The sequence below is a fragment of the Pundamilia nyererei genome, unplaced genomic scaffold (assembly GCF_000239375.1).
Source record: "Pundamilia nyererei isolate P.nyererei 1_Seehausen unplaced genomic scaffold, PunNye1.0 scaffold00090, whole genome shotgun sequence".
NCBI classification, from domain to species: domain Eukaryota; kingdom Metazoa; phylum Chordata; class Actinopteri; order Cichliformes; family Cichlidae; genus Pundamilia; species Pundamilia nyererei.
The window spans coordinates 2,014,989-2,042,967 of NW_005187491.1; the positions used below are offsets into that span (position 1 = coordinate 2,014,989).

The 27,979-nt window shown below is 38.6% G+C and overlaps 2 protein-coding genes across 3 annotated transcripts in view; one reads left to right on the forward strand and one right to left on the reverse strand.

The window, feature by feature from the left end:
• Nucleotides 1-10,626, forward strand: part of tbx20 (T-box transcription factor 20) — a 12,755-nt gene extending 2,129 nt beyond the window's left edge. The window contains exons 3-8 of one of the 2 annotated variants that reach the window (XM_005739243.1): nucleotides 339-503; nucleotides 1,519-1,627; nucleotides 3,537-3,695; nucleotides 4,758-4,834; nucleotides 6,969-7,084; nucleotides 7,911-10,626. In XM_005739243.1, the coding sequence (XP_005739300.1) occupies nucleotides 339-503; nucleotides 1,519-1,627; nucleotides 3,537-3,695; nucleotides 4,758-4,834; nucleotides 6,969-7,084; nucleotides 7,911-8,239 (955 nt within the window). In that variant the 3' untranslated portion in view covers nucleotides 8,240-10,626. The remainder of the gene's footprint in view (nucleotides 1-338; nucleotides 504-1,518; nucleotides 1,628-3,536; nucleotides 3,696-4,757; nucleotides 4,835-6,968; nucleotides 7,085-7,910) is intronic. The other variant, XM_005739244.1, reaches the window with a different exon arrangement.
• Nucleotides 10,627-23,191: 12,565 nt separating this feature from the next.
• The window catches only part of herpud2 (HERPUD family member 2), a 9,194-nt gene continuing 4,406 nt past the window's right edge, over nucleotides 23,192-27,979 (reverse strand). The window contains exons 4-9 of the mRNA XM_005739275.2: nucleotides 27,333-27,434; nucleotides 26,850-27,013; nucleotides 25,958-26,083; nucleotides 25,452-25,781; nucleotides 25,150-25,255; nucleotides 23,192-24,050 (exon numbers count right to left, since the gene is read on the reverse strand). Of these exons, the coding sequence (XP_005739332.1) occupies nucleotides 23,865-24,050; nucleotides 25,150-25,255; nucleotides 25,452-25,781; nucleotides 25,958-26,083; nucleotides 26,850-27,013; nucleotides 27,333-27,434 (1,014 nt within the window). The 3' untranslated portion in view covers nucleotides 23,192-23,864. The remainder of the gene's footprint in view (nucleotides 24,051-25,149; nucleotides 25,256-25,451; nucleotides 25,782-25,957; nucleotides 26,084-26,849; nucleotides 27,014-27,332; nucleotides 27,435-27,979) is intronic.

The window sequence follows — 27,979 nt, forward strand, 5'->3', positions numbered from 1 at the left end:
TATATATATGGGTGTAGTTTTAAGGGAAACGTGAGGCGATGTTAAGGACCTGTGAACGAATTCGTGAAACTTGAACTGCATTTAACACATTTACGGACATTGGTGAGGCGTAGCGTCAAACCCAGCAAATGCAAATTAATAATTCACAACTCAGAGCTGTATTCCTGCACTGAGTATGGCTTGAAAACACAAACTGTTTGTGAATATCCGAAAAAAAAAAAGTTAACTGTGCATTTACTTTATTCATTTTTATTATCTTTTTAGCAAGCGCTACATTTAGAAAGACCAGTGTTCTAACTCAGCAATTATTTCTTTCTGCTCTAACAAAACACCATTAGGAGGATGTTTCCAACCATTCGAGTCTCTTTCTCCGGGGTGGACCAGGACTCCAAGTACATCGTGCTGATGGACATTGTCCCAGTGGACAACAAGCGCTACCGATACGCTTACCACCGCTCCTCCTGGCTGGTAGCCGGCAAGGCCGACCCCCCTCTCCCCGCCAGGTAGGCAGACCTAAACTCCCTCTCTCTCTTTTTAAAATATGTATACCCTTTTTTTTAAAAATCCTCTGTGTAGACTTGAATTTGAATATGAAAATGTTCCAAAGACATTTTCAATATTTTGAACGACTTTCCAAGTTAGATGAAATGACCGTAATTACGTTGGAAGAATGGGTGGATATTCGAAAAACCTGAGAACAATTCGCTAATAATTCTGCTCTTTTCTGGCACTTATGAATATTTTATACCTGATTTATTTCAGTTGCAATATCAAACTTTATTCTTTATGAAAATATGGACACCGCTGACTCTCTTCTGGTAGGCTGTTGTTTATGTAACCTGACAATCAGTTACATTTTGTCTTACCTTTAACTAAATATAATCAACTTATAAAAAAGTGGAGAGCAGACTTATATTGATTTGATTCAAGAAAGAGATCATTTGGAGGCCTCTTTTCAGTAACTATTCATTCTTATTTATTTATTTATTTACATAGCTAGCCATTTAACCTGGATTTTAGAGCCCATATGAAGATTGTAGTCTTCACTTAAATGCTGTTCAATTAAAAAATGCATTGATATGTGCTTATTAACGACTTTTCTATAGTTAGCCTATTAAAACTTTTGAGATTAGGAATTATTAAATCTTACAAAATAAAATAAGCACAACATATAATAATACTGAGTAAAAAAAACCATTCTGACAAAGGTGTAATGCTGTTTGGCATTAATGACTTTTTGTGGTAGTTTTACATGTAGCGTAGCTAATTCGATCTCACACCAAGCGGCTGTTGTGAATTTATAAACAGGGCGTGTTAAAGTAGGCCTACTTAACCTCATAATTATAAATACAAATTATTATAATTATTATAATTATTATTACATCACAGTATTTATTGTAATTTCAATTAATTGGTTAGTCGCTAAGCGATTCTTAATTTGCCAGTTTGCTGAACGTTGATTGGATAGGAAACGAACGCCTTTCAGCCAATCAGAGGTGCTGTTCTTTTTCCCCGCAGGTTGTACGTCCACCCAGACTCTCCATTCACCGGCGAGCAGCTGATGAAGCAAATGGTTTCCTTTGAGAAAGTGAAGCTGACGAACAACGAACTGGACCAACACGGACATGTGAGCACCTGATTTTTCTTCTTTCTTTTCTTTCTTCACATCTTTTTGCCTCGAAACAACACGTCAAGTATTTATCTAGCATCATCGAGGCTTTAGTGTTTCGAAACCCCGTGAAAATGAGTTAAGCTAGCTTCATTTCAGGCGAAATATACGACTTAAAGCAAATTGTTCTTTTAATCCTCCCTTCACTGACATCATCATGGCAAGGACAAGCAGAGACCAGAACAGTGCCGAAAAAATAATAATAATAACTGTCATCCATTAATAAGTCAACAGAAGGGCACAGTCTGGGAAACGCGGCAATTATTAGTTTAAAGGGTGTGTGCACTTTCTCAGTCCAAAAATAGCACCTCAATTGAATCTACTGAGGTGGATGTCTCCAAAACAAATATACAATGTGATGAGCACATACAATTAAAAATGCTCTACACTCCTTTTATTTATTTTAGTTTTGCCAGATTCTTTCTTCTGCCGAGTAACAGTGGAATGCAGTGTATACATATAAATACATATCATGCGTTTAACAACGTATAATATATAGAAAAGAATACATTGCAAGACTATTTTAAATAAAATAAAAAATAACAGTAATATCGCTTCTTACCCCAATAATTCTTCTCATGCTATCATATAAACTGAATGCACACAAATTCCCATTATATACTCATCCGCCATTATTTCTGTAACACTGCAGCTTAAGTCTGATCATTTGAAAGGTCAGCAGCAACGGTAAAGACATGAAATTTACTAAAATATCACAAAAATATAATGACATTATATATTTAGAAAGCGATTTAAACATTAATTTTTAACTTTATAAACAGAATAATTGCCCACATATACACATGTACACACACCCACCATCACCAACAACAACAACAACAACAAAAAGTGGTGCAGAAATATAACTTTGTACTCTTAAAGACTGAAGTTATGTGCATAATATTCTATAAAATAAAAAATATTCGGCATAAAATTTTGATTACCTGTAGCAGAAAATTACGTTTTCCAATTTGAAGACATCACTTTCAGGTATAAATGAATTTTTCATCTCTGGGCTTCTTGAACCTTTTTTTCTGACAATGAATACTTGAGCCAGTTACTGTGAAGCAGTGTTTTCATATTGCATTATACTTTTTATACTTCATTTATTTTATTTTCCAAAACTACAATTCATAGTAAGGAAATAAAGAGAAGCAAGAAAAGAGAAAATATATCATAACCAAATGTAATATACATATAAAAAAAATTACATATATAAAACATAAACCACAGTATGACAGGGAGGGGCTAGATTAGAAAGACTCAGCATTTGTATACAAATTCACTTTATTTAGCTTTACACACCCCGTGTTCATAGCCTTTCAAACTAATACTAAATGCTTAAAATGATTTTTTTTCTTTATGATTTTAATGGCAAAATTATCCTCCATGCAAATTAATCTTTTCTCAAATACATTTGTCAATTCTCATTTTGTGGATCATCTTTGTGGAAATCTTTTAAAATGAGTCACAAATGTCAGTGTAATTTGGTTTTTATATTTGTAACTTTGATGAAATGTTTGGGAACTATTTTATGCTGCACATTAATAGAACGCTTGTGGATTGCCGAGTATATCCAGCGGCAAAAGGGTGTGAATTGGATTGGGTAAAAGTAAACTGAAGTTTGTGTGTTCACACAATGAATAGTCACTGCGACAGTATGACTCCCTGGTATGTTTTAATGGACAATAATAGTGCTTTGTGGTACAGAGATGGAATACATAATCAAATAGAATATATCTGAACTTGATCTTGATGCACTCTGTTGACTCCAGTGAGCTTTCACATCATCATCTTCATCATCTTCATCATCATCATCATCTACATTTCACTGTAAACTAATTCTTGCTCTTCTTGTCCTCTGCAGATCATCCTCAACTCCATGCACAAATACCAGCCACGGGTCCACATCATAAAAAAGAAGGACCACACTGCCTCGCTGCTCAATCTCAAATCTGAGGAGTTCCGCACCTTCGTCTTCATTGAGACTGTCTTCACAGCTGTCACAGCCTACCAGAACCAGCTGGTGAGTGATTGTTGACTCCTGCAGGCTTAAGGACTCTGCCAAAAATCTGCTGCTGGTTCCCATGAAATTTCTAAATTATAAAGATTGCCACAAGCTCCATTTAAGAGTCAATCTGGAGCCTTTGATTGTATCACATGGGCCTTATCAGCACAGCGAGTTGTGCTGTCTGAGCAATTTAAGGACTTCTCATCCTTGGAAAGGGTAAAGGTTGAGATTAAAAGTGCACTTTAGACCTAACGAAGATCGAGAGATACCAGGTAAAAGCTCAAGCGTGCATCCACTTCTGCCTTTAAGACAGTATAGTGTAAATAATATATACAGTACAATATAGCGAACAACTTTGTTATTTGATTGACACCATATACCGTAATTAAAGCTCATCTTTGTTAGTGCCTCATTGGTGGGTGTTTGTGTTGGACATGTACACAGTTGGTTGTTTCTATACCTATTCAGTTTAAAATTTCATCTGTAATAAACCCCATGACGCTAACCTGAATGTGTAAATCAAATAACAAAGTTGTTCTGCATAATGAAAGTGCTGAATAGCTTGTCTGCTGTCTTTATCCCCTTCTTTGTGCACCTTGCAAGTAGGTGAAGTTTATCCAGAACAGAATTTCTATAAGTAAATCACGTTTCTTATGATTTTTAATTAGTTGTGAAATTCTCACAGTTTTCCCCAATAAAACTAAAATAATTGATTAAAATTTTGTGACCTGCAAACCTTTTGGTGCTGTGCTGGTGGAAATAAATAAATCTGGTCATTTAGAATTTAATTAATTTAATTGTAAAAGTGTCAATGAAATAAGAGCTGAGAAATTGTGCTGCTTTTCCTGTGTGTCCCTTTATTTACTGCTTCTTTTGTAGCACAAAGAGGAGACATGCATACAGACATTAAAAAATATAAATAGCTTTAAAACCTGGCTATGCTTTGGGCTTCTGTGGATGTGGTAGCTGCAGAGAACCAGCGTGAAGAGACATGTTGACTCAAAAAAAACAATAAAATGAGGTGTCAAACCTGACCTGACTGACTCGTTTCACTCTCCTGCTCCTGTGTTTTCCCAGATAACCAAACTGAAGATTGACAGCAACCCGTTCGCCAAAGGTTTCCGGGACTCCTCGCGGCTGACGGACATGGAGAGGTACATGGGATTCTGGGTCCTGCACTGTTTGTTTACCTCTCTCCCCACCGCTGCGGATAAGATACACGATTAGGGGGGAGTGTTAGATAGCCGGGGTTGCTGCTCATTAGTAAATACAGAAGCTGGAGTGTTTATTTCCCTCTGTTTGTGTCAGTGGAGAACAGATAATCCATGCTCCACATACTGTACTCTGTCATTCTTTCTGTTCTTGCTTTCACATCTTTTATTCTTGTTTTCTTGTGTCTTCATACAACCCTTTTACTTTTTATTCCCTGTCTTTGCTTCAATTTTCATTCATCCATTTTTTTAAAAAATGGTTTATATATTTCTCCCCAGTTTTGTCTTTTTTCTTTTACTTGGTCTCGGTACTTTTCTTTATTTTCCCTTTTTGATTCCCCTCAATCCTTTTTCATTGTCCCCTTTTCTTTAAAATTTTCATTTTACTTTTTCTTTTCCAGTTTTTTTTCCAGTCTGTGTATTAGTTGTATCCTTCTTCTTCCTCGTCTCTATTTTTATTTATTAGTTCACATTCTCTTTGCTTACCTTCTTGATCATCCTTCCCTTGTATTTCTTTTTTCTTTCAGTCTTCCCTTTCTGTCCTCCCTCTTTACCTTCTTTGTTCTTCATTTCTGTCTGTCTTATCTTAAACAAATTTTAAACACTGAAACTCCCAGCTATCATCCTCGTTTCTTTCCCCCATCACTTGTGCTCCCCCCCCCAGTCCTTTTATCTTGCTTTTCCTTTTGTTATATGTTCTATTTTCATTTCTCTATATTCTGCATGAACAAGAAGAGTTTGTCTGTCCTTTACACACACACACACACACACACACACACACACACACACACACACACACACACACACACACACACACGTAGAGTTATAAATCACCCCTCCAAAGGATTTTTTTTTTATGAACGCTGCCAAAACACACACTTCTCGTAATTCCCGATTCCGGCACTACAGCCAAAATCAGCTGACAAAATCAGACCATCTGCCCATTTCCTTCAATCAAATATCCCAAACAGAGACTGTCGAAAAACAGCCAGACAAACACTCCTCCCTCCTTCTTCTCCTCTGTCTTTCTCTTTTTTGAGGGCTGTGAATTAGACCAGATCAATTGATCTTAGGGAGCTGCAGAAATCACATTAGTCTGGAGTCGGCCACTGCACTAAAACACACTGTAATTCAATTGGCTGCAATGACTGATTGAAACCAGCATGCCCCGCCTCTTCCCCTCCTTGTTTGCCTCCCGCCTGATGCTGCGTATTGTGGGAGTTCACGGTGGCCCCTCTGCCGGAGGGGCCCGACGCTGATAAAAACACACACATTTGTACTCCTCTGCTGACAGATATTGCACTTTCCTAACCTAATTGGAGGCAAAGGGGCTGCAAGGAGGGGGGCTCCTAATGTGAACGCATGGCTCTCGTGATGCAGACCACTTGCCTGTCCACCCAGCCATGCACACGCACTCGTGAACACTCACTACCCCCGCCCCCCCTGCAACAATTTGTGTCACTGTGTTTGAGAAGTGCTGTCTGACAAGACTCAAATGAGCTAATGCACTTTGTTGGATAGTAAACACACACAGAAGACGCACACACAAACCAAAATCTACATGCACAGTCAACACAAACGTTAAAATACACAAAAGGGAAATTCACACTTAGACATGCTGCCAAAAAAACATCACGTAAAGAGGAAAGATCCTGTTACTGCACAGAAACAAAGAATGGACCAAAAGGCAGATACTAGAAAATTGCACTGGTATTAAAAATAAATCTGTGACCTGTCAGTTTCAGTGTCACTAACCCCTGAACATTATCACATTAGATTATAGGTGAAAAACCCAACTCATTTAAAAAAAAATTTATTCTGATCTTGATGTTGTATCTGTTTTATGTTGTCAGACATTAATGGATAATTGAAGTTTCTATCAAAACTATTCAACAAAACTATTCTGCAACTATTTTATTAAGCTCCTAATCAAATATTCTAGAAATTGTTTTACAAAAAAAAGTGACATAGTTTCTTTTTTGTTAAGTCTGCATCTCATCAAATAAAAAATGTCTTTTAAAATATTTAAAATGACAAAAAGAGATTTATTTTGGGGCTCTCTCTTCGGCTTTTGCTGTAGGGAAAGTGTTGAGAATCTGATCCACAAGCACTCATACGCCCGGTCGCCGATCCGAACCTACGCGGGTGACGAGGAGAACCTGAGCGAGGATGGACACGCCTCACACACCAGAGGTAAACACTCATAAATGCAGACTCCACAGATCCTGTGAAAGCATTATATTTAGTAGATTTTTCATTTCCTTTTTTTTTTTTCATCTTCCATATAAAATAGAAACTCATCATTCTCTTCATCATTTTCTGCAGTTACAATTTAAGTTAAGGAAGTTTACCATTTAAAAAATATAGGTGTACTAATATTTGAGGGATAATTACAGTGCCACTGATAACCGAACATGACCTGGTGAGTGTATGTGGGAAGAAAACACTTTAACAGCTACTAATGAACAAATACTTGGAAAGTATATTAGCAACTAAGAACTACAAAATGCATAATAAAAATAATATAGAGGCTATTTGTCATATACACAATATATGATATTTTGATATAGTATTGATATGAAAACGTCATAGAGTCAGGAGAGAGGACTTCATTTTAGCTGATGCAACATCCAAAAATAACTGAAAAGAATAAGACTGCAATGTCTACACAAAGCAGGAATCCAAAAAACAAGCAGCTAAATAACAAAAAAGGCAGAAAGTAAAACTAGAACAAGAAACTCACCTTTAAAACAAAGCAGGAAGTATCACAGTATAAATAACTAATACTGAGACATGAAGACAAACACTTTACATAATGAAAGATGCAGGAGAATAAAGTAGATCAGGGAAACTAGAAAGATGGCAAAACAAACTAATACAGCAGATGTAGTACAAAAATCCCAGAGACCATGACAGGAATTTAAAGTTGGTTTAAATCCAGTTTTATTACATTTATGTGAGCCTTTTTCTGAAATCTATTTGTATCCCAACTGAACTGACATTCATCTGTCTCTTGTAGGCTCAGCGTTCACCGCCTCAGATAACCTCTCCCTGAGTTCCTGGGTCACCACGACTTCAGGTTTCTCAGGTTTTCAGCACCCACAGTCCCTATCGGCCATGGGCACCGGCACTGCTCCCCTGCCCCACCCCATCCAGGGCTCCCTGCCCCCTTACAGCCGACTGGGCATGCCGCTGACACCCACCGCTCTGGCTGGAACCATGCAAGGCAGCGGCCCCTCTTTCCCAACCTTCCACATGCCACGCTACCACCACTACTTCCAGCAGGGCCCCTATGCTGCCATCCAGGGACTCCGCCATTCCTCCACTGTGATGACACCATTTGTATGACTCCATCTTGGGGAGGAGATGGATGAACCTCGCTCTGACACTCACCCGTGTTTCGGAGCATCAAGCTCTTTCCTCACTCCTCATCCAGTTTGTATCTTTCCCTTCGGTCTTTGTAAATAGTTCACCTACAGTAAGTGAGGTGACGGTCGTGACATAAAGAGGATGAGGTGTACTGACAGCCAATCAAAAAAGGACTGTGGCGCCATCCTTTGGACCTGCGGAAACACCAGCAGATCCTGTGGTTTCTACGAATGCTTAAAAGACATTGTACAAACACTTGTGACCTCAATACAAACTAAAAAAAATCTAATGCAAGGTGATAACAGGAGCATGTTTGATCTTGGCCCTTCTTGAACAGAAAGTGGATCTTTGACTTATTTAAAGAAACAAGTAGAAAACCCTGTCTTCCCTTAAACAGGCGCTAATGGTAGCAGGGGCTCGACCGGCTCTAAAGATGGCAGGCAATTCTGTGGTTCTCCAAAATGACTCACAACTCCACCGGATGGACACCGAGGCTCAGTCTGTGAACATTTCAGCATGTCATCAAGCCGGAGCAGCCATCTCAGGTTTCCTCTGTTTTGGAGAAAACCAGCCATATGTACAGTTGAAAGTTAGAACTTAACACTGTTTCTCCCACAGTGTTTTGAAAATAATGTCAAAAAACATGTTAAAATGCATTGTACAAAGGCAAACGTGCTACATTTACTCATAGGAAAATTGTCACTGTGGAGTTAAACAAATAATAGGACGCATGCTGACCGCAGTAGACATACACACTTTATATGGAAAAATATGAGCCAACAAAAAAAAAAAGGTGCTTTTTGCTTTGTTTAAAGGACCAGTTAATGGAAGCAGCAAAGTTGCTCAAACCACAGATGTATCGAAAGAGCTGGATACCATGCTACTGCTGATTTTTTTTTTTTCTTGGTGCCCGTTTAAATCTCTATAGACACCTGAAACTCAAGGTTAATATGATTGCTGTTTGTTTAAATAGTGTTTAATCAGTGATCTAGAGGTGATTTGATAAGGTTCCTAGCAAGAAGATATTTTTGGCATTTTTAGGCAATTTTCCTCATATTTTAGTATTCCTAAAAAAAAATGGCACTCAAGTGTCATTCAGAGGAGTCACTTTTAATTATGTGTAACTTCAAGACAAAGTACAGTCTAAATTGTTGAGTTACATAACAGTTCACTTGCACCACAGTTGTCATGAAAGGGGAGATTAGCTACAGAGGCCATAACCAGTTTTTGTCACAGGCTGTAAACCTGTTTAATTCTCCTGTAAAGTTGGACATTTTAACCTGGGTCAGCACTGACTCACTTTAGCAACAAGCCTCAAGTGGCCATTTAGGGAACTGCAGTTTTTGGCACTTCAATTTATTCCAGTTCTTATAACACGACCATGGTAAACACATGCAGACCTTTAATCTAAGATTCATCTTTGAATTTAACACAAGTCCCACCACGGACCAACAGCAAACTTTCTAGACAGAGGTGGAGATAACCCAAAGCTATCATGGCCTCGTAATCACCACGTTTATCTGTGATAGAAGTGTCATAACATCGAGTTCTTCAGCAGTTAATTTTTTAAATACCTGATCAACTTTACTTCAGCATACAGTGTAGCTCAGTAACTTGTCCTTGACATCTGAAACCAGCGATCCAACACGCCGCTTGCTCATCTCTGTGGAGTTGAGGAAGTACGCTTGGTTTGACGAAAGTCGTTCGGTTTAAGAATGATTTCACACAGACTGATGAATATCACTATCTTTGTATAGTGACTGGACTCTAACTAAAATCACTTCAATGACACCTTTTTTTAAATAGCTGTATATTAATTTGCTTAGGTTAGTGAAAGTGGTTGAGTGGCCCTTATAAATCTACTCTGACTGGCCTCTAATGGGCTGAATTATGACTCATTCACTGTAGTCTGTTTTATATCAAAAGGCACATAAAACAGCGTGAAATGTACAGTAGAAATATAAACCCCGACTCCTCCTTGCTTTCAGCCTTTTGGTGGTCTGTCTTCATTGGGTGTTACAGAGGCTGAATGGGTGTATGTGGTGACAAGACACAGCTGGAAATATTGGCTCTTGGGTCTCATTTAAAGCATGCAGAAATGAGGAAGTTGGCTCACACACTCGGTTACAGTCATTTAATTTAAAAGCTCTGATGACACACAACAAAGTCATTTTAGCCAGTATCTGTGGTCTATAACTGAGTCCTAAAAACTGCAGTTGATGATAAACCATCCAGGCCAATATGCAGACTGACATCAATGTAATCTGAGCCTTTATGCCAGAAAAATCAAATTAGTTTGTACTCAAAAAGTGAAACGATTTACCTTAACAGTTCGATTAGTTCAACCTGTGCTGTGGTACAGACTTTCATTTTAAAGATGAACTCAAAAAATAAAAAGAATAATCCCATCACTACTGATAAAATGTGCGGTATGGATGGAATTTTTTTTTTTTTGTTTGTTTTGTGTATTTTGATTAAAGGTGTCCCTTTAACACTTCTCTGCAGTTGCACAGCGATCAGCACAGAGAAAAGATTGAAATTAAGCTTAAAGAGCAACATGAGTTGGTTAAACAAACACTGTAAATGTCCCAGTTTGACTCATACCATATATTAACATCACATGTAGCCTAACGCAGCAGAACATGGGTGTAAGAGTTGGCAGTACTTGATTTTATCTCAGCTGTGTAGTGAGCAAGACGGGGAAATGTACGTGTTGTGGAAATCAAAGTCCTTTTCTGTTGTTCACTGAATGGTGATTTCCATGTTGATGTAAATGTTTAACACCTCTGAGTCGCAATTCACCACTGAAAATGATTTGTTTTTGAAATTGTTTTGTTTTTAATGCCATAATCCAAATACACCCAGTGAGATTGTGTTTTGATGATTTTTAAGTGCAATATATTTATTTTATTCTGCTGTATGGAAATAATGTGTAATGTACTATGCCGCATCAAAAAAAAAAAAAAAAAGTTATTTGTAAACCATGAGAAATATATATATATCACCACCCAGACACTGAGCGCCTTTTATTGACGTTTTTTTCATTTACATCTGCTTGATCAAAATCACAGATACTCAGTAATGGAATGAAATATTTATGTTTTGTCTTTTCTTTAAAAAATTGATTATAATCAGGTATTTAGAAAGGTTTGTGTAATGCTGAAATAGAGTAAATATAAAAGCAAAAACAGAAGTTCAGTATAAAAAAACAAAACAAATGAAGCATCATCAGGATTTAAGCTGCTTCAGCCCATCCTGCATCACCACCTAGTGGTCAGTCTGCATCCAAGCCTCACTTGGAGGCTACAGGGTGGCTGTAGCTCAGTTGGTAGAGCAGGTCATCTACTGATCGGAAGGTTGGTGGTTCGATTCCCGGCTTCCCCTAGTCTGCATGCCAAATATCCTTGGGCAAGATACTAACCCGAAATTGCTCTCCGATGCATTCATCGGAGTATGAATGTGTGTGAATGTCAGTTGTGCTTGTGCGAATGGGTGTGAATGTCAGTTGTGCTTGTGCGAATGGGTGAATGCACAAGTTGTGTAAAGCGCTTTGAGTGCTCAGAAGAGTGGAAAAGCGCTCGCTATATAAGAACTAGTCCATTTACCATTTAATGCTGATGGTATTTTTTTTTGCTCTCTGAAACTTTGAAGCTTCATGGACTTTGACAGCTACACTAATCAGAAACACCACAAGTCAAGATAATACCAAAGAGCTTTGTGGTTTTGGTTATGCAAATGATGAGAATTTTAACATTTTCAAACTAAGGCTGTGAGTTACAACACAGCATTTAACTGCATTCTATTAGTGTTGTGGTTTATCTTTAAATACTGGAAAGGTAATCCATTTCAGTTCAATATAGAACTCTTTACTTTACTGTGACACTGGGCAAACTAATACCAAACTATAAGCCATTAGGTTGATTTTAGGTTTATAAATTGTGTTCATTGTAAAATGAAACCATACCTATGTTACAGTTTGGAGCATGGAGCGGTTCACAGGTGATAGCAGGAACTGATGCCACAGGTTAACCGGAGTGAATTTGAAGCAGCTACATGAAACTCAGCTGCCATTTATTCAAGCCTTTACATCTGTGCTTCTTCAACTGACCTCCACAAAATTGCAGAGGAGGGGAAGTTGATATTTACAATGGGGGCGGGATTTTTTAATTTAGTGGTGTAACATCAGGCCGCTGCTGCCCTGCTCCGACTGCAGAGTATAGAAAAAAATGTGTGTTATAAATGATCTAAGCAGGAGCTAAAAAAAAAAAAAATCACACTATATCATCTCTTTAAAAAAGAAAAGTGTAATTTATTTTGAATAATTTTCTATGTTTATTTATTTATATATATATTGATTACTAGGAAACAAATGAAAGTGGTCACTGCACTGGTATACATATCTCAGCTATGTTTAAAAACTACCGTATTTCCTGCTTTTCATAAGCATGGCAATGAAACCCTGATAAAAACCAGGACATAGCAGTACATAAAAACTTTATCTGGGTGCAGAGGGTAAGAAAAAACATGGAGCACAATTAAGATGATACAAACTATAATCAGGACCAGTGTTGGTCAAGTTACTTGAAAACAGTTACTAATTACTGATTACTTCTCCAAGAAAGTAATCCAGTTGCTTCACTGATTACTTATTTTCAAAAGTAATTAGTTACAGCAATAGACCTTTCAGCCCAATTTCTGCACAATCCATCATATAAAATTATTTTCAAAAGTAATTAGTTACTTTATTACTTTTATTTATTATGCATAATACAATTGAATCAAATGCTTTAAAAATTGCTTTATGAGTTTTAATCTTTTAACTTTATGCACATTGCATCAAGCAAAAATTAAATTATATGTTACTGTCTTTGTCTTGAAGAAATGTATTTAACATTTAAACCTATTTTCTGCTTATTCCACCATATAAAATAAAATAATGGTTTGTTTACACTCACTCTTTCAAATAGATGCAAGTAAAACACAGCAAAAAGTAAATAAAATCAAAGATTCAGTGCCAGTAAGTCCTGTCTCTCTTAAATCTACTGTCACCTGTTTAGCAGGAGTGGGGCCGGTGGAGGTTTGCCCCGTGCTGCAGTGGTCATGTCAGTGGGGGGATCTGGGGGTTTCTCTGTGAAGTTCACATTCCTTTGGCAGCGTGCTAGGTGCTTGCTCAGATTTTAAGTTAAATTTTTCGCTGTAGAAAGAAGTTTTCTTCCCATGCAGGGTGTACAGCGGACGCTAATGTTTTTCTCACTTTTTAAGGAATCAAACTCAAAGGAATGTCAGTACGTCCACGCTTTAGATGCTGGATGGTCGTACTCTCTCCCGCACTCCATATTATCCATTGTTAATCTGCACGTCTGTTGCTGCCACAGACTTTGCACGCTCGTACGTCATTGTCATGAGACACAAACAAAATTACGGTTTTGAAACGCAGTAATGCAGTGTGCTTACGGGAAAGTTACAGTAATCTAATTACTTTTTTTGCAGTAGTAATCCCTTACTTTACTCATTACTGAAAAAAGTAATCGAATTAGCGTTGCTGCCCATCTCTAATTAGTACAAACTTAAAATCCTTCAGACTGCCTGCAGCAGAGTTTATTCCTACTTGTGATGTTTTACTTCCATGAAATTAGCCTTTTAAATTCATAATAAATACAAACAACAAACATAAAAAGAAAAAGCATCACAATGTGTGCCTTATGCCATTCTGGAGCTTCTTTCACTGCATTTGGACTTGATTGGACTTTCAACAAGTGTCCAAGGCGACTATGACAGTTAGCCATCATGAACAAAACAAGGAAATTACTACCATTGTTAAATCAATGTCCACGTGTCCTTTTCCTGATAAGACACACTGAAAACTGACATAAGGGTGGAATTTTTGTTTCCATTATTGTTAATAGAAATATTATGCAGGAATTGGGTAACCATGTATTTAAAATATCTTGAGAAAATGATTTAAGGTTTTACCAAAACTGTGACCTAATTAACAGCTGATCTAAAGATAATACGTTGCAACGGATGTTCATACTTATTCTAAACGTTAAAATAAATGATGCAGATACCTGAAGCCAAGAAATTTTAGTTTTTAAATTTGAATTATTATCTATTAAAACAGCTAAATGCTTTAAAATATATATATATCTTCTTCATCACACTATGTTTAAACACTTCACTACTAGCAACGAAGAAATATCTGATGTAAATATCAGCCAACAAAGCCGATATTGGTACCAATATCAATATCAAATTTCATTTTAAACAGTTAAGAGGAGGTTAAGGTTGCCACAGACAAGAACACAAACATCCACTCAAGAAGTCGTTCAATTAGCTTACTGTAGTGAATCGACTTTTGCAACACCTGTGAGGTGATGTGCTTTGAAGGTCAGTTTAAATCAAAGAATTGCAACTTCATGCATTTATGTTTTTTTAAGGAGACAAACTTTATGGCAGTGCTTGAGGTAAATGCCTGAATGTGTAAAAAAAGTCATTTCATTTCTAGAATACATTAAAATAAACAAGTGAGAAATGAAATAATCTCAAAATCAACATCTTTTAATGCAATCTAGAACATTAAAAAAAAGAAAACAATGTGTGCACTGATGACTCTGTTGCACACTCGCACATAAAAACACAAGCAGAAAAAGTCTTCTATCACCAGACGCATCACCCGCCACCGCAGACAAACTGACAGATCGATGGCTGGACGTTAGTCACTGTTTCACCAGGAAGAAGGCCCTACTTCTGCCTTGATAAGAATCGGTTACATCCTTTGAAAATAAATAAATAAACAAATAAATAACATCCAGCGTGGCTTTGATTGGATTAAAGGGAGAAGGGAAGGGCAAGGCAAGCCACCATGAGGTATGGCCCAACAAATTGGAGCTAACAGTCGGGCCAGAGAGTCCATTTTGGGGCATAATTTACACAGTGAGGAGCATGAGCTGAATCTAATGTCATTTCCATCAATTTTGCATTTTGGACCCCTTTTTTGCCTCCCTCGGGCTTTTAGCGGTCATTTGAATCATCTGGCAGAGGACAGTCGGCGAGCATTACAATGTCGGAGACGACATTTAGCAGCAGAGTGAGAGGTGGTTCTTTATGGTGTGGTGACTGGCTGCAGCACAGCAGTGCGTATCCACGGCTGCACCATCTCACAAATGGCTAACAATATGCTAATAGGTTAAGAGTACTGAATTGCTCCAGACAAGACACTTAATGGATGCTTTATCTGCAGGTCAGGAGTCTCATCAGCTGCAATCTCTCCTGCCAAGACGTGCCAAGTCAAATTTAGCGATAAAGTGCTTTTAACAAACAGGCAGCAAAGTGCTTCAGGCAGGACAAAGGACACAAACACACGGGAGAGTTTGTGGTGAAATGTGAAACCTGTTGGCAAACAATGGAAAATTGTTTTAGAGGAAATACACCTTGAAAGCAAAGTTGTCCGAGGACAGACAGATACGACAGGAATTCCTGACAAAGTACAGTCTAATTTCACTTCCTGCCCACAAACGCTTGGATTTCTACTCAAGAGCAGATGATTTTGCCAAAAGGTTTCCCAAATGTAGTCTGACATTGACGCTGCTGCAGTGGTTTCCAGATTTCTTCTGATATATTAGTTTTAGTAATGCCATTACGAGATGAGAAAAGTAAGTACAGTACCTGACTTCTTCCGTATGCTTCGCCACATTTCAGAGGGATTTTATACCATTACGTTACCCCGACAGCTATGTTTACATGGGCGATTGTGACTTTGAAGCGTAGCATTGCTTTGAATATGATTTGACTATATAAAGAACAATAAAAAGACGTCCTTCTTATAGATAGGTCGTTTTATTGTTCTTCACTAGAGGTTAAAAAAGAATATATAAAAAAATGATTTTAGTTATCATTTAGACATCCATTAGTAGAATTATTAACTGTTATGCGCATAAGTCATAATTGCCCCCATTTTAGCTCTGTTTTGGTCTCCACCAGCTTCTTTTCAGTGAAGGAGGTGCTTTCCCTGAAAGCAGATTCAAATTAGTTTGGAACACGAACTGAGAAAACGAAAAGCATCAACAGTAAAGAGCAGAGCAGTGATAATTCCCACTTGTTACCAGAGATGGGCAGTAACATGTTAATAGTAACACGTTACTGTAATCCAATTACTTTTTTCAGATAACTAGTAAAGTACGGGATTACTATTGCAAAAAAAATAATTAGATTACTGTTACTTTCCCGTAAGCACGCTGCATTACTGTGTTATTAAACCATGATTTTTCTTGTGAGAGTGTCTCATGACAATGACGTACGAGCGTATAATGTCTATGGCAGCAACAGACGTAACAACCTAGCACGCTGCCAAAGGAATGTGAAATTCACAGAGAAACTCCCAGATCCCCCCACTGACATGACCACTGCAGCACCAGGCAAACCTCCACCGGCCCCACTCCTGCTAAACAGGTGACAGTAGATTTAAGAGAGACAGGACTTACTGACGCTGAGTCTTTGATTTTATTTACTTTTTGCTGTGTTTTACTTGCATCTATTTGAAAGAGTGAATTCAAACAAACCATTATTTTATTTTATATGGTGGAATAAACAGAAAATAGGTTTAAATGTTAAATACATTTCTTCAAGACAAAGACAGTAACATATAATTTAATTTTTGCTTGATGCAATGTGCATAAAGTTAAAAGATTAAAACTCATAAAGCAATTTTTAAAGAGAGACTTTTTCATTTGATTCAATTGTATTATGCATAATAAATAGAAGTAATAAAGTAGTTAATTACTTTTGAAAATAAGTAATCAGTGAAATAACAGGATTACTTTCTTGGAGAAGTAATCAGTAATTAGTAACTAATTACTATTTTTCAAGTAACTTGACCAGCACTGCTTGTTACTACATGCAACACGGTAATGTCACAAGCAGCCATTTCATCTTTTGCTAATACAGCACCTCCTGTCGTGTAGATTTGGCATTCGTGAAATACGTGGCTCACAAACCCAAACCAAGTTCTGTATCATAAAATGCAGCTCTCAAAATGACAGTCAGCTTATAACTTACTCCCTTTTAACTGTTTTAACCTGACCCAGCACTGGGCAGTGTGATGGCAGTGCACTTTATTTACAGTCTGCTTTACTCACGGTGCTTTTCAGCTCCTCACCGCCAACTCAGCGTTGCTTGCCTGCAGCTGTTGCTGCTACTCCTTCTCTTCCTCGGGCCCCAGCATGCTACTAAAATAGGAGAGACATGATGGAATTGATGAAGGTCAGCTGTGACATCCACCCTCCCCTAGCACTGCCCCTGAACCCCCTGCTCCACCCTTCGTCTGCAGCTCAGCCACAAACAACACCCCACCACACAACTGTTCACATTTACATCAAAATGATACACGATAGCCAGAAATTGGGTGAACTTGAAAGAAAAACACAAACAAGTACAAATAAATTGGATTAGAAAAAAATATATATATAAAAATTATTTATATAAAATTTATATTAAAACTCATTAGTGTTGTGCAATACTGCAAACTTCAGTATTGATCTGATACCAAGTAAATACAGGGGCAGTATTGCCTGTACTTCTCACTTATGAAGGCAGTTTATGAAGAGAGCAGTCTGTTTTGCCTTTTGAGATGAATTCTCATCAATTTGCACATTTGGAACATGTTTGAGGTACTTTTTTCATTTCTAAACAAAGCTAATAATGAATCCAAAAAATTCACTGGGCTATACTGAACTTAGAGGATAGTTTTGATCCTATTATTACGGTGGCCCTGAGAGGCCAAACGGACTGCAACTTAAGAAAACACCAGCAAGAAAAATGATGCAAAAGCACACAAAACACAACGGAAATACGAAAAAACTGATTTCCAAAAGCACAAGGGAAGTGTTTCTGGGGAGACAATATCGACGGACCAGTTGCAGGAACCAAAATATGCTAAGAATTGCGCAGGGAGACACTTAACAGAAGTGGAGGATGAGAGGTAAGTGTGTTAGCCTAACTATTAGTCTAAAACTCTGTCATCAGTATTATATGAATCATGATAAAACACACCTACCATTTTTTCAGTTCCTGCAACTGGTCCGTCGGGTTATTGTCTCCCCAGAAACACTTCCCTTGTGTTTTTTTCCTATTTCTGTTTTCTTTTTTCCTATTTCTTTTGTCGTTTTTTCCTATTTCCGTTGCAGTCCGTTTGGTCTCTCAGGGCCACCGTATATTATGCTAGTACCGTCCAATATCAAAATCAGCATTGGTATCGATACTGTCGATATCTGGCTCAATCCATCCACCTCTATCTCACATTTTCACAAAGAATGTTAACCTTGTGCAAATAAATCCATGAGAAGAGACTGATGGCTCTAAACTGACTGCTGACTGTAGGTGTGAATGTGAGAGGATGTGGTTGCCTGTGTACATCTCCAGGGTGTACCCTGACTTTAGCCCTGTGTGATCTGGGATAGGCTCCATCACCCCAAAACTCGGTTAAAAAAACAGATATGTGGAATTCAGCATTAAATGTAAAGGAATGTAAAATCAGGCAGAAGTAAAGACAAAATGGGAGACAAAATATCTCAAAGTCTCAAAAAAAGGGATAGATATTAAGCTAATAAGTCATCTCGCTTCCCTATTCCTTGGGGAACTTCCCATTGCCTGCGCCTCCTGAACAGAAGTTCTGAACAGCAGGTGGGCGGGGCTTCTGTTCTCACATTCAGATCTGTGTACCCAAGATGACCATATAAGAGATCCCTGGTCTCCTTTACAAAACCAATAGTAGAAAAAACTTTACTTATTACTCCACTAAACTCATTACTTAACATAATCATGTTTTCTTTGAACATCAACCCCTGCAACAGAAAAATATTTTAAAAAGTTTCTGTCATATATGGTCAATCTATTGTAAAGTTGCCGAATTGTAATAATGACTTTGTCCTGTGCTCTTGGTTGGGTCTGTCTTGAAAAAGGTTTTAATCTCAGGCAGACTTCTATTTGGTTAAATTAAAGGAAAATTGAATTATACTCAGTATGGGACACTCCTTGATCAGTACAGTGAAACTCAGAGTAAATATCAAATTTGAGCTCTAAGCATATGCAAAAACAAAGGGATTTTTTCCTGATGTAGATGCACTTATGTTGGGAACCAATTGAATCACAAGATAATCACGTAAATCACAACATATCCTGTATGCACAGTGCTTCTGACAGTCGACAGCAGCACAATTACACTGGCCAAAAGACACAAACAGAAGTTTTACTTGCATTAATGGACACACCCAAAGAAATCCACTTAACATGTAATATAATTACAATGAAACCCATATATGCTAGCCTACCACACATATACTGTATATTAGTATCGACAGATATGCTTTACATGAAATGTAGAAAAAAAAACTATTTTAGTGGTCTTACAAGCACAGCAGGCAACATTAGCTAAAGGCAGGGCGGCATCAAGAAGCGTCTGACCATAAACGTTCATAAATAATGACTGTATAATTTTTTATTTATATATTTATTTTGTATAACGATGACTGTTATGGCATAAGTATTGGTGTAATATTGATTGGCTCTAAATATAAAGTTACCTCTGGCAACTGCCTGAGGCTAAAGTCTGAAGTTTCAAATGTAATATATACTCACCAGATGCTTTATTAGGTACGATTGCTGTTACAGGGTTGGAACTCCTTTTTCCTTTAGAGTTGCCTTAATGTCTTTGTGGCAAGATTCAACATGCTGCTTAAAAAATTCATGAGAGATTCTTTTGATAGATATTGACATGATAACATCAAACAGTTACTACACTTCCATGATGTGAATCTCCCTTTCCACCACATCTCAAAGGTGCTCTATTGGACTGAGATCTGGAGACTATGGAGGCCATTTGAGTAGAGTGACCTTACTGTCATGTTCATGATGATCTGAGCCTTGTGACATTATCCTGTTAGAAGCATCCACCAGAGGTCTAGAGGAACACTGCCATAAAAGGATGAACGTCATCAGCAACAACACTCAGATGCTGTGGTGTAAATCGTGCTCATTGGTTCTGAGAAACCCAAAATACCCCACACACCATGACACCATCATAAGGTAGGTTGGATCCATGCTTCCATGTTGTTTATGTCAAATTCTGACCTTACTATCCAAATTGAATAAGAGAAATTGAGACTCAGACTATTTCCGATGTGATAAAATACTGTAAAATGCACCCACAGTTCCTCTTAAAAACTAGCTTAAGATATTTAGTTTATGAAGTAAAGCCAAAAAATCTTACTGTTGTTGGGCTGTTTGCTGTGAAACTGACAGAAACACTATATGAAGTTAAAACTATAAATATGACAAAACTAGATCAGTTTTGTTTTATTATATATTGTTAATCCACCTTCCATAACTGGAAAGCATTTTGAGTCAAGCTTTGTTGGTTTTTGGATGTGTTTGCAACAGCCTACAAAAACATGTGACTTAACTTGAGGATAAATTTACAGAGAATTCACAGAATTCACAAGTCCAGACGCTTTTCTTTGCAAGCTCCTTTGACTACGATGACCTGGATGACTGAGAACCTTCACAGAGACATATATGGATACATCCAAAGTAACACCTGGCCTAAACACACTGTACCACGTTTACAGCATGTGCTCAGTCAAGGCACTTTTACTGAAAGCACTGCATCCCCATATCATCCTCACAGGTGTCACACTCCATCTCTCCTCTCCATCTCCTCCCTGTTCACCTAATGAACTCAGTCTATCTCTTCTCCCCCCGCTGTGGCAGGTGTCCAGCCCAACTGCTGCCTCTCCGAAGACAACGAGGCCTGATAGCAGGGAAACAGGAGTGAGCCGGCTGCATAACAAGGACTTATTATGATGATGAAATGTCCTACAAGGCCCCAAACACCCTCTTAAAGAAATCTCTCCCGCTGATAAGGGGAGTCTCAGCCTCACCCCGGAGCTGTGTGGAGGTAGAGGAGAAAGTGTGTGTGTGGTGGTGCGTCCTAACCTGATTGGATCGGCGGCTCAGAGGGGGCGCACGTTACAAAATCAAATGGCCGTCAAGCCGCTGTCATGCATAATTAATTGGACCTTCCACTCCCAACTACACAAAAATCCATGGTCATTCGATTAGGGGGTTTTGGAGGACTCTCTGAAGTGCATCGCTGTCTGAGCTGCTTCCCAGCTCACCTCTCTATCAGTGAGGATTGTGTCAGCCTGCACATGTTCAGCCAGGTAAATTTTAAACTTTCAAGCCCCTAATTCATTGTTAGGCTGTTTGTTGTAAGGACCAGCTTTTTACACAGCTCGGCAATCGAAACATTTGCTGATAGTCATTAAAATTTGTAGATGCAGAAAGCCTGCAGGTCTCAGCAGGTAAAGTTGGGGAAAAAGCCACGCTCTGTGCTGAAGGCTCAGTTTGTAGCGCAAGCAGTCAGAAGCAAGCTAACCCTGTATTCAAATCTTTCATTTTATTTTTACTTTTAGTATATAGTCTTCTGAAGCTGCCTTTGCCTACTGTAGGGGTTTTATTTTATTTATTGCTTGTTTCTGTACAGTTATGGTTCTGGGTCAGAAAAAAGCATGCAGTAAAATGTGACCAGATGGAGCATTCAGGTTCACTGGAAGCAAACAGGAAGCACTGTTAACAGGACAAATGTACTCTGTAAATGTATCATTATGATTAACTTGCTGAATCAGGATTGGACTGCCAAACTGTGAGATTATTGGTGCCGCCATTAACGACCATCAGCATCTGTATGAAAAGAGAGCGTTCTCAAAAGGCAGAGACTACCTCCGTGGACCCAGACTGTGAATGCAACAGTATATCAGCTGATCTACTGTCACATCCATCATCACACAGGCTTTGCATTAGAAAGGTTAAAGACCCGCTAATATTTTCATTCTCACATGCACTCCTGTTGGGATAACATTTAGGAAAGTTCAGGCAGCAAAATATGCGTGAAAAAGATTCAAGTGTTTGTACTTGTTTACATTTCCCACTTCAAGCAGAGATAGGGAGCCCAATATATTTCATTTTCAGCACAATCAGTGGAAGCTTTGAGATATCTACTGACCTTTTAAGTTGGAGAGGTTTGTAATGGCCAGGCATCTTAATTTTCCTCTCTGTCTTGTACTGTCTTTACCTCGTGTTTTAATCTGACCCCCTTTTGCTTTTTGCTGTGAAGAATTTTGCACAACAGTTCAGAAACAGAAATCACACACTGATTAAGTGCGGGAACAAAATTTGTGTAAGATGGGACATAATACATAAGCAAACAGAAGAAAAATCAGAACTGACTTCCTGCAGACATCGAGCTTAGGACGCCATCTTTGAAGGACATCTCAAATCTTAAAATGCATCTGGAGAACAAAGTGATGAGAAGAGCTACAATCAAGGATGCATCCTCTGTGGAAGTGTGGAAAAGAGATGAGATGCACAGCTGTAAAGGCCAGCACAAAACCTGGCCAGAAAAGGCTTTCAGAGACAGAACCTTTATATTCTTATTTTTTTTGTCATTTATGATTGAAATGTTCAGTCAAACTCTCTACCCTTCAACTTTTTTATCTGTATAATCTTTCATATTATGCTACACTGTAAATTTAATTAAAAATAGATTTAAATACATAAGCACATCTGACATCTGAGGTCATATGATACATTGGTATACTTATATTTTACTGAAATCACTTTAAAATGACGGCCTCAAAGCACAAGGGCGTCTTATTTTGTTGCCTCCTTATGTCTTTTCCTCAACTCCTGCTGCTCCCATATCTCTGATGGATGGAATAAGAGTGAGGAAAGAAGGAAAGGAAGAAAGGAACTGCAAAAGTATAATCTGGGAAACGAGAAGAGGAGGATACAATATCTGCGTGTGAATGCCGCCCCCTGCTGGACATCAGTGGAACTACATCAACTGCGCACTAGAGAAAGTACACCACAGCAGGCAAATTAAACTGCAGCAAGATTTTTTATTCAAAAAAAAGCATATATTCAGGAATTAAAGATGCATATACTTACATGTGTAAATAGATATTTAAAATACACAAAGTGGGAAAACAATGTGCTTCAGTAGCTGCAATGTCTATATGCACACTGTGTGCATACATGAAAATGTCTTTGAGGATGTGTTTTCCATGGTTTGTTAAGGAAACGTTTCCCTATTATTTTAGAGAAATTCCTTACTTTGTTTTTCTTTTTATTTCTGGGTCACATCCATTATTTAAAAAAATAATGAAATAAAATATTCACAAGCATAACCATATCACAGCTCAAAATGGAAGACAACTCCCTTTAGCGTCTCTCGTCATCGCCAACTCTTAATGAATTCACAAGCGATGAAACAAAAACAAAAACTTTCACTGCTGAAGCTTTTACTCCATTAACACAGCACAGACATGACTTTACCAAAGGTTCCATTACTGCAGCAACACACTGCAACTGCTCTTACACTTCATTCATTGGTTGAGGACAGGAGGCTAGGCGGGCACTTCGGTCAAGGAGTATTTGACCACATGGGATTGTGTGAAGATGCGTTTGGGTTATTTATGGCCAGTAAAGGTTTGGTGGGGGTGGGGGTCCTGTAGCAGGAAGAGGAAGTATTTTTAGAAGCAAGGGGGTCTACCTAGTTGTCTGGGTGGGGTCGTCCCTCGGGGATCAGTGAGGTGAAGAAGGTGCTGATGAAGGACCACGCGACTGTAATGAAACTCGGCTCGGCAGCAGCAGCCGCCGCCCGGCCCTGATCCTCCGCTCTTCCACCTCCATCCTCGCCACTGTCATCGTCCTCCATTCCTTCGTCCATCAGTCGTTCCTTTGCCACAAACAAACAGAGACAAAAAAGATTAAAGACGTTCTCTTTCAGACATATTCTGGACTGATTGCTTTAAACTCCACCTTAAAATGACAATAAGAGCATTTATATTTTGAAAGCGCTTCCTGTGAGTTGGCAGGATATTATGTTGCATAATGCGCTGCAAGTTTATGTTTACTTGACACATCATCATGTACACAAATGAAACACTAAAAACCAAACGCAAACGAGTGAAGCTTAGAGATGAAGTCAGTGTTAAGAAACAGAGAATAAAAGCACTCTGAAATGCCAAGTTCCTTAAACCATTTTCCCTTTGCAAACAACCCTACAGCAGAAACCTTCCTGCTTTCATTTCTGTTTTTATCAGCACATCTCTCTGCTGTACTCTCATGTTAAGACTCAGAAAAGACCTGAAATTATTTGAAAAGATATGAGTGAATGAGAAGTTGCCTATTAAAAACAACTGTCTTTATTTTTTCCAACAAAAAAAAATAGGACTTGTTAGAATAAACAACTCTCTTGAACTCTCAGTTTTATATTAGAGATTAAACTGCTACATGCTTAAACAAAAGACATTCATTTGGCCAAACTTCAAGATATTTATAATATCTAGTGACATCTACAGTCTTGTTTTGAGTTGTCACATTATCAGCAATCTGAAATTCTTTTTTTAACAAAGGATTTTTCTGTTTACAGGTAAAGGATCATCCTAGGACTGCTGTTGATCAGCTGTAAAAGCTATAATCTATTCTATAATTGAATACCAAAAATTATGATTTTCACATTGTATGTATCCACTTCAGACATCAAGGTAGCAAAGAAATGCACAGATATCAGCAGGCCAAGACAAGAAACTCAAAGTACAGTGCAAAGTATTCTGCAGTCTCTGCACATATTTCAAGTGGGGCAAGTGCTGATTTTTGGCACATCATCATTGACTTCCAAAGATGGGAAACAGTCCAGAGTGTATTTGGTGTGATGCAGCCAAACTTCATCAGGTCGTCCGTCAGTCTGAGAAATTTTAATTGATATTTGTCTTTGAAAACAACAAGCTAGAAAAGTAAGGCAGAAAAACAGTGACAGACAGTGCCCAGCTCACCATTTCCTGCATGTCCTGGTGTCTCTCTGCTTCCTCCTGTGGAACTCTTCCTCCTCCTCTGAGGTTTTGCTGCTCTGGCCTGAAGGGAAACCAGCCAGCCTGGTGCCTGAAACATAGACACACACTTGACTTTAAAGTTGTTTTTAACAGATATATCTAAAATGACTGAAATGATTGGTGAAAATAAAGTTGCAGTAAAAACACATTCAGTACACTGTCATGAACACAGATGTGAAAATGTCAAAATTAAAAGTACAAATTATACGTTTTTTGTTTTTACAACTTCTGCAGAATTAACTCACAAGTAGACGAGCAACATGGCTCCGACCACCATGGCGAAGCGGCTAAAAGAAGAGTAGAAGTAGACGATGCTGAGCAGGACGCCCACGCGAGACAATGTGTAAAGCCAGTCCAGCCAATCGCGGTTCATCTCGTCGTCATTTAGGACGGCTCCGCCCTGAGCGTTCATCTGGATGGGGTTGGGCGGCTGGTTCTCTGGCAAGGCGTTGGGGGCCGCGTTAGGTCCCAGTGGTGGCTGCACAGCATTGGGTTGGGCAGGCTGATGGGGTGAGGGGGTGGGGGAGGAGGGAGGGGAGGTGCTGGGAGGCTGCGAGGCAGCTACTGCTGCTTGACTGAGAAAGAAAATGGAGATAAAAAGAAGGAGAATAGGGAGAGAGAATGGAAACAAAATAGACAAACAAACAAATCAGCACGCGAAGTAATCATAGTAAATAAATGTAGTCTAACAAATATGTCACTGGGCAAACTGTCACTGGCATGATGATAGCAGGACAGTTTTTGCACTTACTATTGCATGTAGTAGTGACGAGCGTACATCTGTTGCCACCACAGCATCTGCATTGGCATGTACATGGGGTGGGGGGGCATGTTGGCAGGTAGGCCCCCATGAAAGGGAACCTGAGCAGCAGCAGGCCTGTGGAGGGAGGAAGGCGTCATATTTGTTATTAAAGGCTTTAACACAAAGCTGCACAACTGATACACATCCATAAACTGATGTTCCATCTTCAGGGTCGTCCCATTAGCTTCTCAGAACCACAGACCTGCTTTCAACCTGATGTCAAACAGAATATCTCACTAGTGAGATGACACTAGTGAGTACTTATGTCATTAGCACCTGGCTGGCAATCTATTTCAAGACCTATTTATACAGTGGTGATTCCTTTGATTTAAATCATATTATTTTATTTTATATTTTAGCACAAATTTATATTTTCTATAATTTAAAGAGACAGATTAGTTTGGGGGTAAATGCTCAGATGTGACTGTCAGAACTTTTTCCCATTAATATATAATAACAGATAGCAGACATTATAGCTCTTTGCTCTGTAAACCTGTCAACTTGTCTTTTTATTGTTTATTAAACAAACAAAAAAACAATTCAAAAAATCAAAAAATAATTATCGTCTTTCAGGAACCATCTGAATTTTCTCTCTAGCCCAAAATTGTTGAGGAGTTACGGTAATGTGAAGTGCATGTGGTAAAATTTAGGCAAAGCTGATTTTTCTGTGTGTGTTCAGACAGCAGTACCTTGTGAATGCTTTGTGCTACCCTGATACACGGCACTTAAAAAGTGCTTGTAAAATTGCCCCTCTCCTGTATAGTGATACCATAAAAACCCACAAATGCTCATTTAGAGCTAAAAAAAAGCCCAGTCTCGTGTCTTGGTGTTGTTTGCTTACCACTGAGGGATACCAGTGGTGCTCTGAGGATACTGGGCGAAGCCGCCGCGGTACCTCAGCCCATCAAAACTCGCTGGATCAGAAGAGGAGGAGGATGAAGAGGCTGACTGACTTTCCTGATTTGGTGTGGTGGTAGGAGATATGGAGCCAGCACTCTCTGAACTCTGTGTGAACACCAATAACAAACCAATAATTAAATCAAGCACACACAGAAAAGATCAAGTTTGCCCTGAGAGAAGATGAGAGGAGCATGGAGGCTGCAGCCTAATCAAACAGCTTTCATAGTTTTTTACAGGAAATCACAGAAACACATCCAGTTAAAGTTGATTGCAACTTAATCAGAATAAGTCTCTAACTGTTTTAATTATGACAGGTCAGTTTAATAAAATGTTTTTAAAAACATTTGCTTACCAGAGCTTTTAAAACTGTAAAAATACATTAAAAGCACGAATAAATTGTGTTAGTAAGTGTTGATCTACTCACGCTGGAATCAGAAGCAGTCGTGCTGGAGGGACTCCGAGGCATAGGTGAGCCGGGGGGACTGTGAGAGGTACATACGAGATGCATCATGTGGTATTCATCGTGCTGTGGGTCAACAAGGCCAGGGAGCGATCCAGATGTGTGGGAGGAAGAAAAAGGTGGTGGTGGAGAAGGCACCAGCAGATCACAGAGACAAAGCAAGAAAGAGAGAGAAAGAAAGGATTAGAGTGGAAATGGCCAGAATTCAGACAATGCTCATCGTTTGTTGGTGACACACATCACATCGGCTATTGTTTCCCAGACTGCCCGTTTCACTTCCCCCACAGATGGAAATGTCTACGAGCAACAGCTAAACTACTACTGAGGATGTGAACAACTGACTACACATCAGTCCCTCACACAATTTGTAGCTACTTAAATACCAACAGTTACAAAATTGCTTACACATAATTTCCCTATGGATTAATAAAGTATCTTGTTCTGACTTAATGCGCTACAACTACTCTACTGTAATTGTGTGAGACAGCTCACTCACAAACATCACTAATAAATTAGTTTCAGTGTTTTGTTTTCTAAAGCAAAGTACTTCTAGAAGCAAGGCAGACAGCCAAACACCTCAGGGGATGTATTTGGCAATTATATCAAAGAAT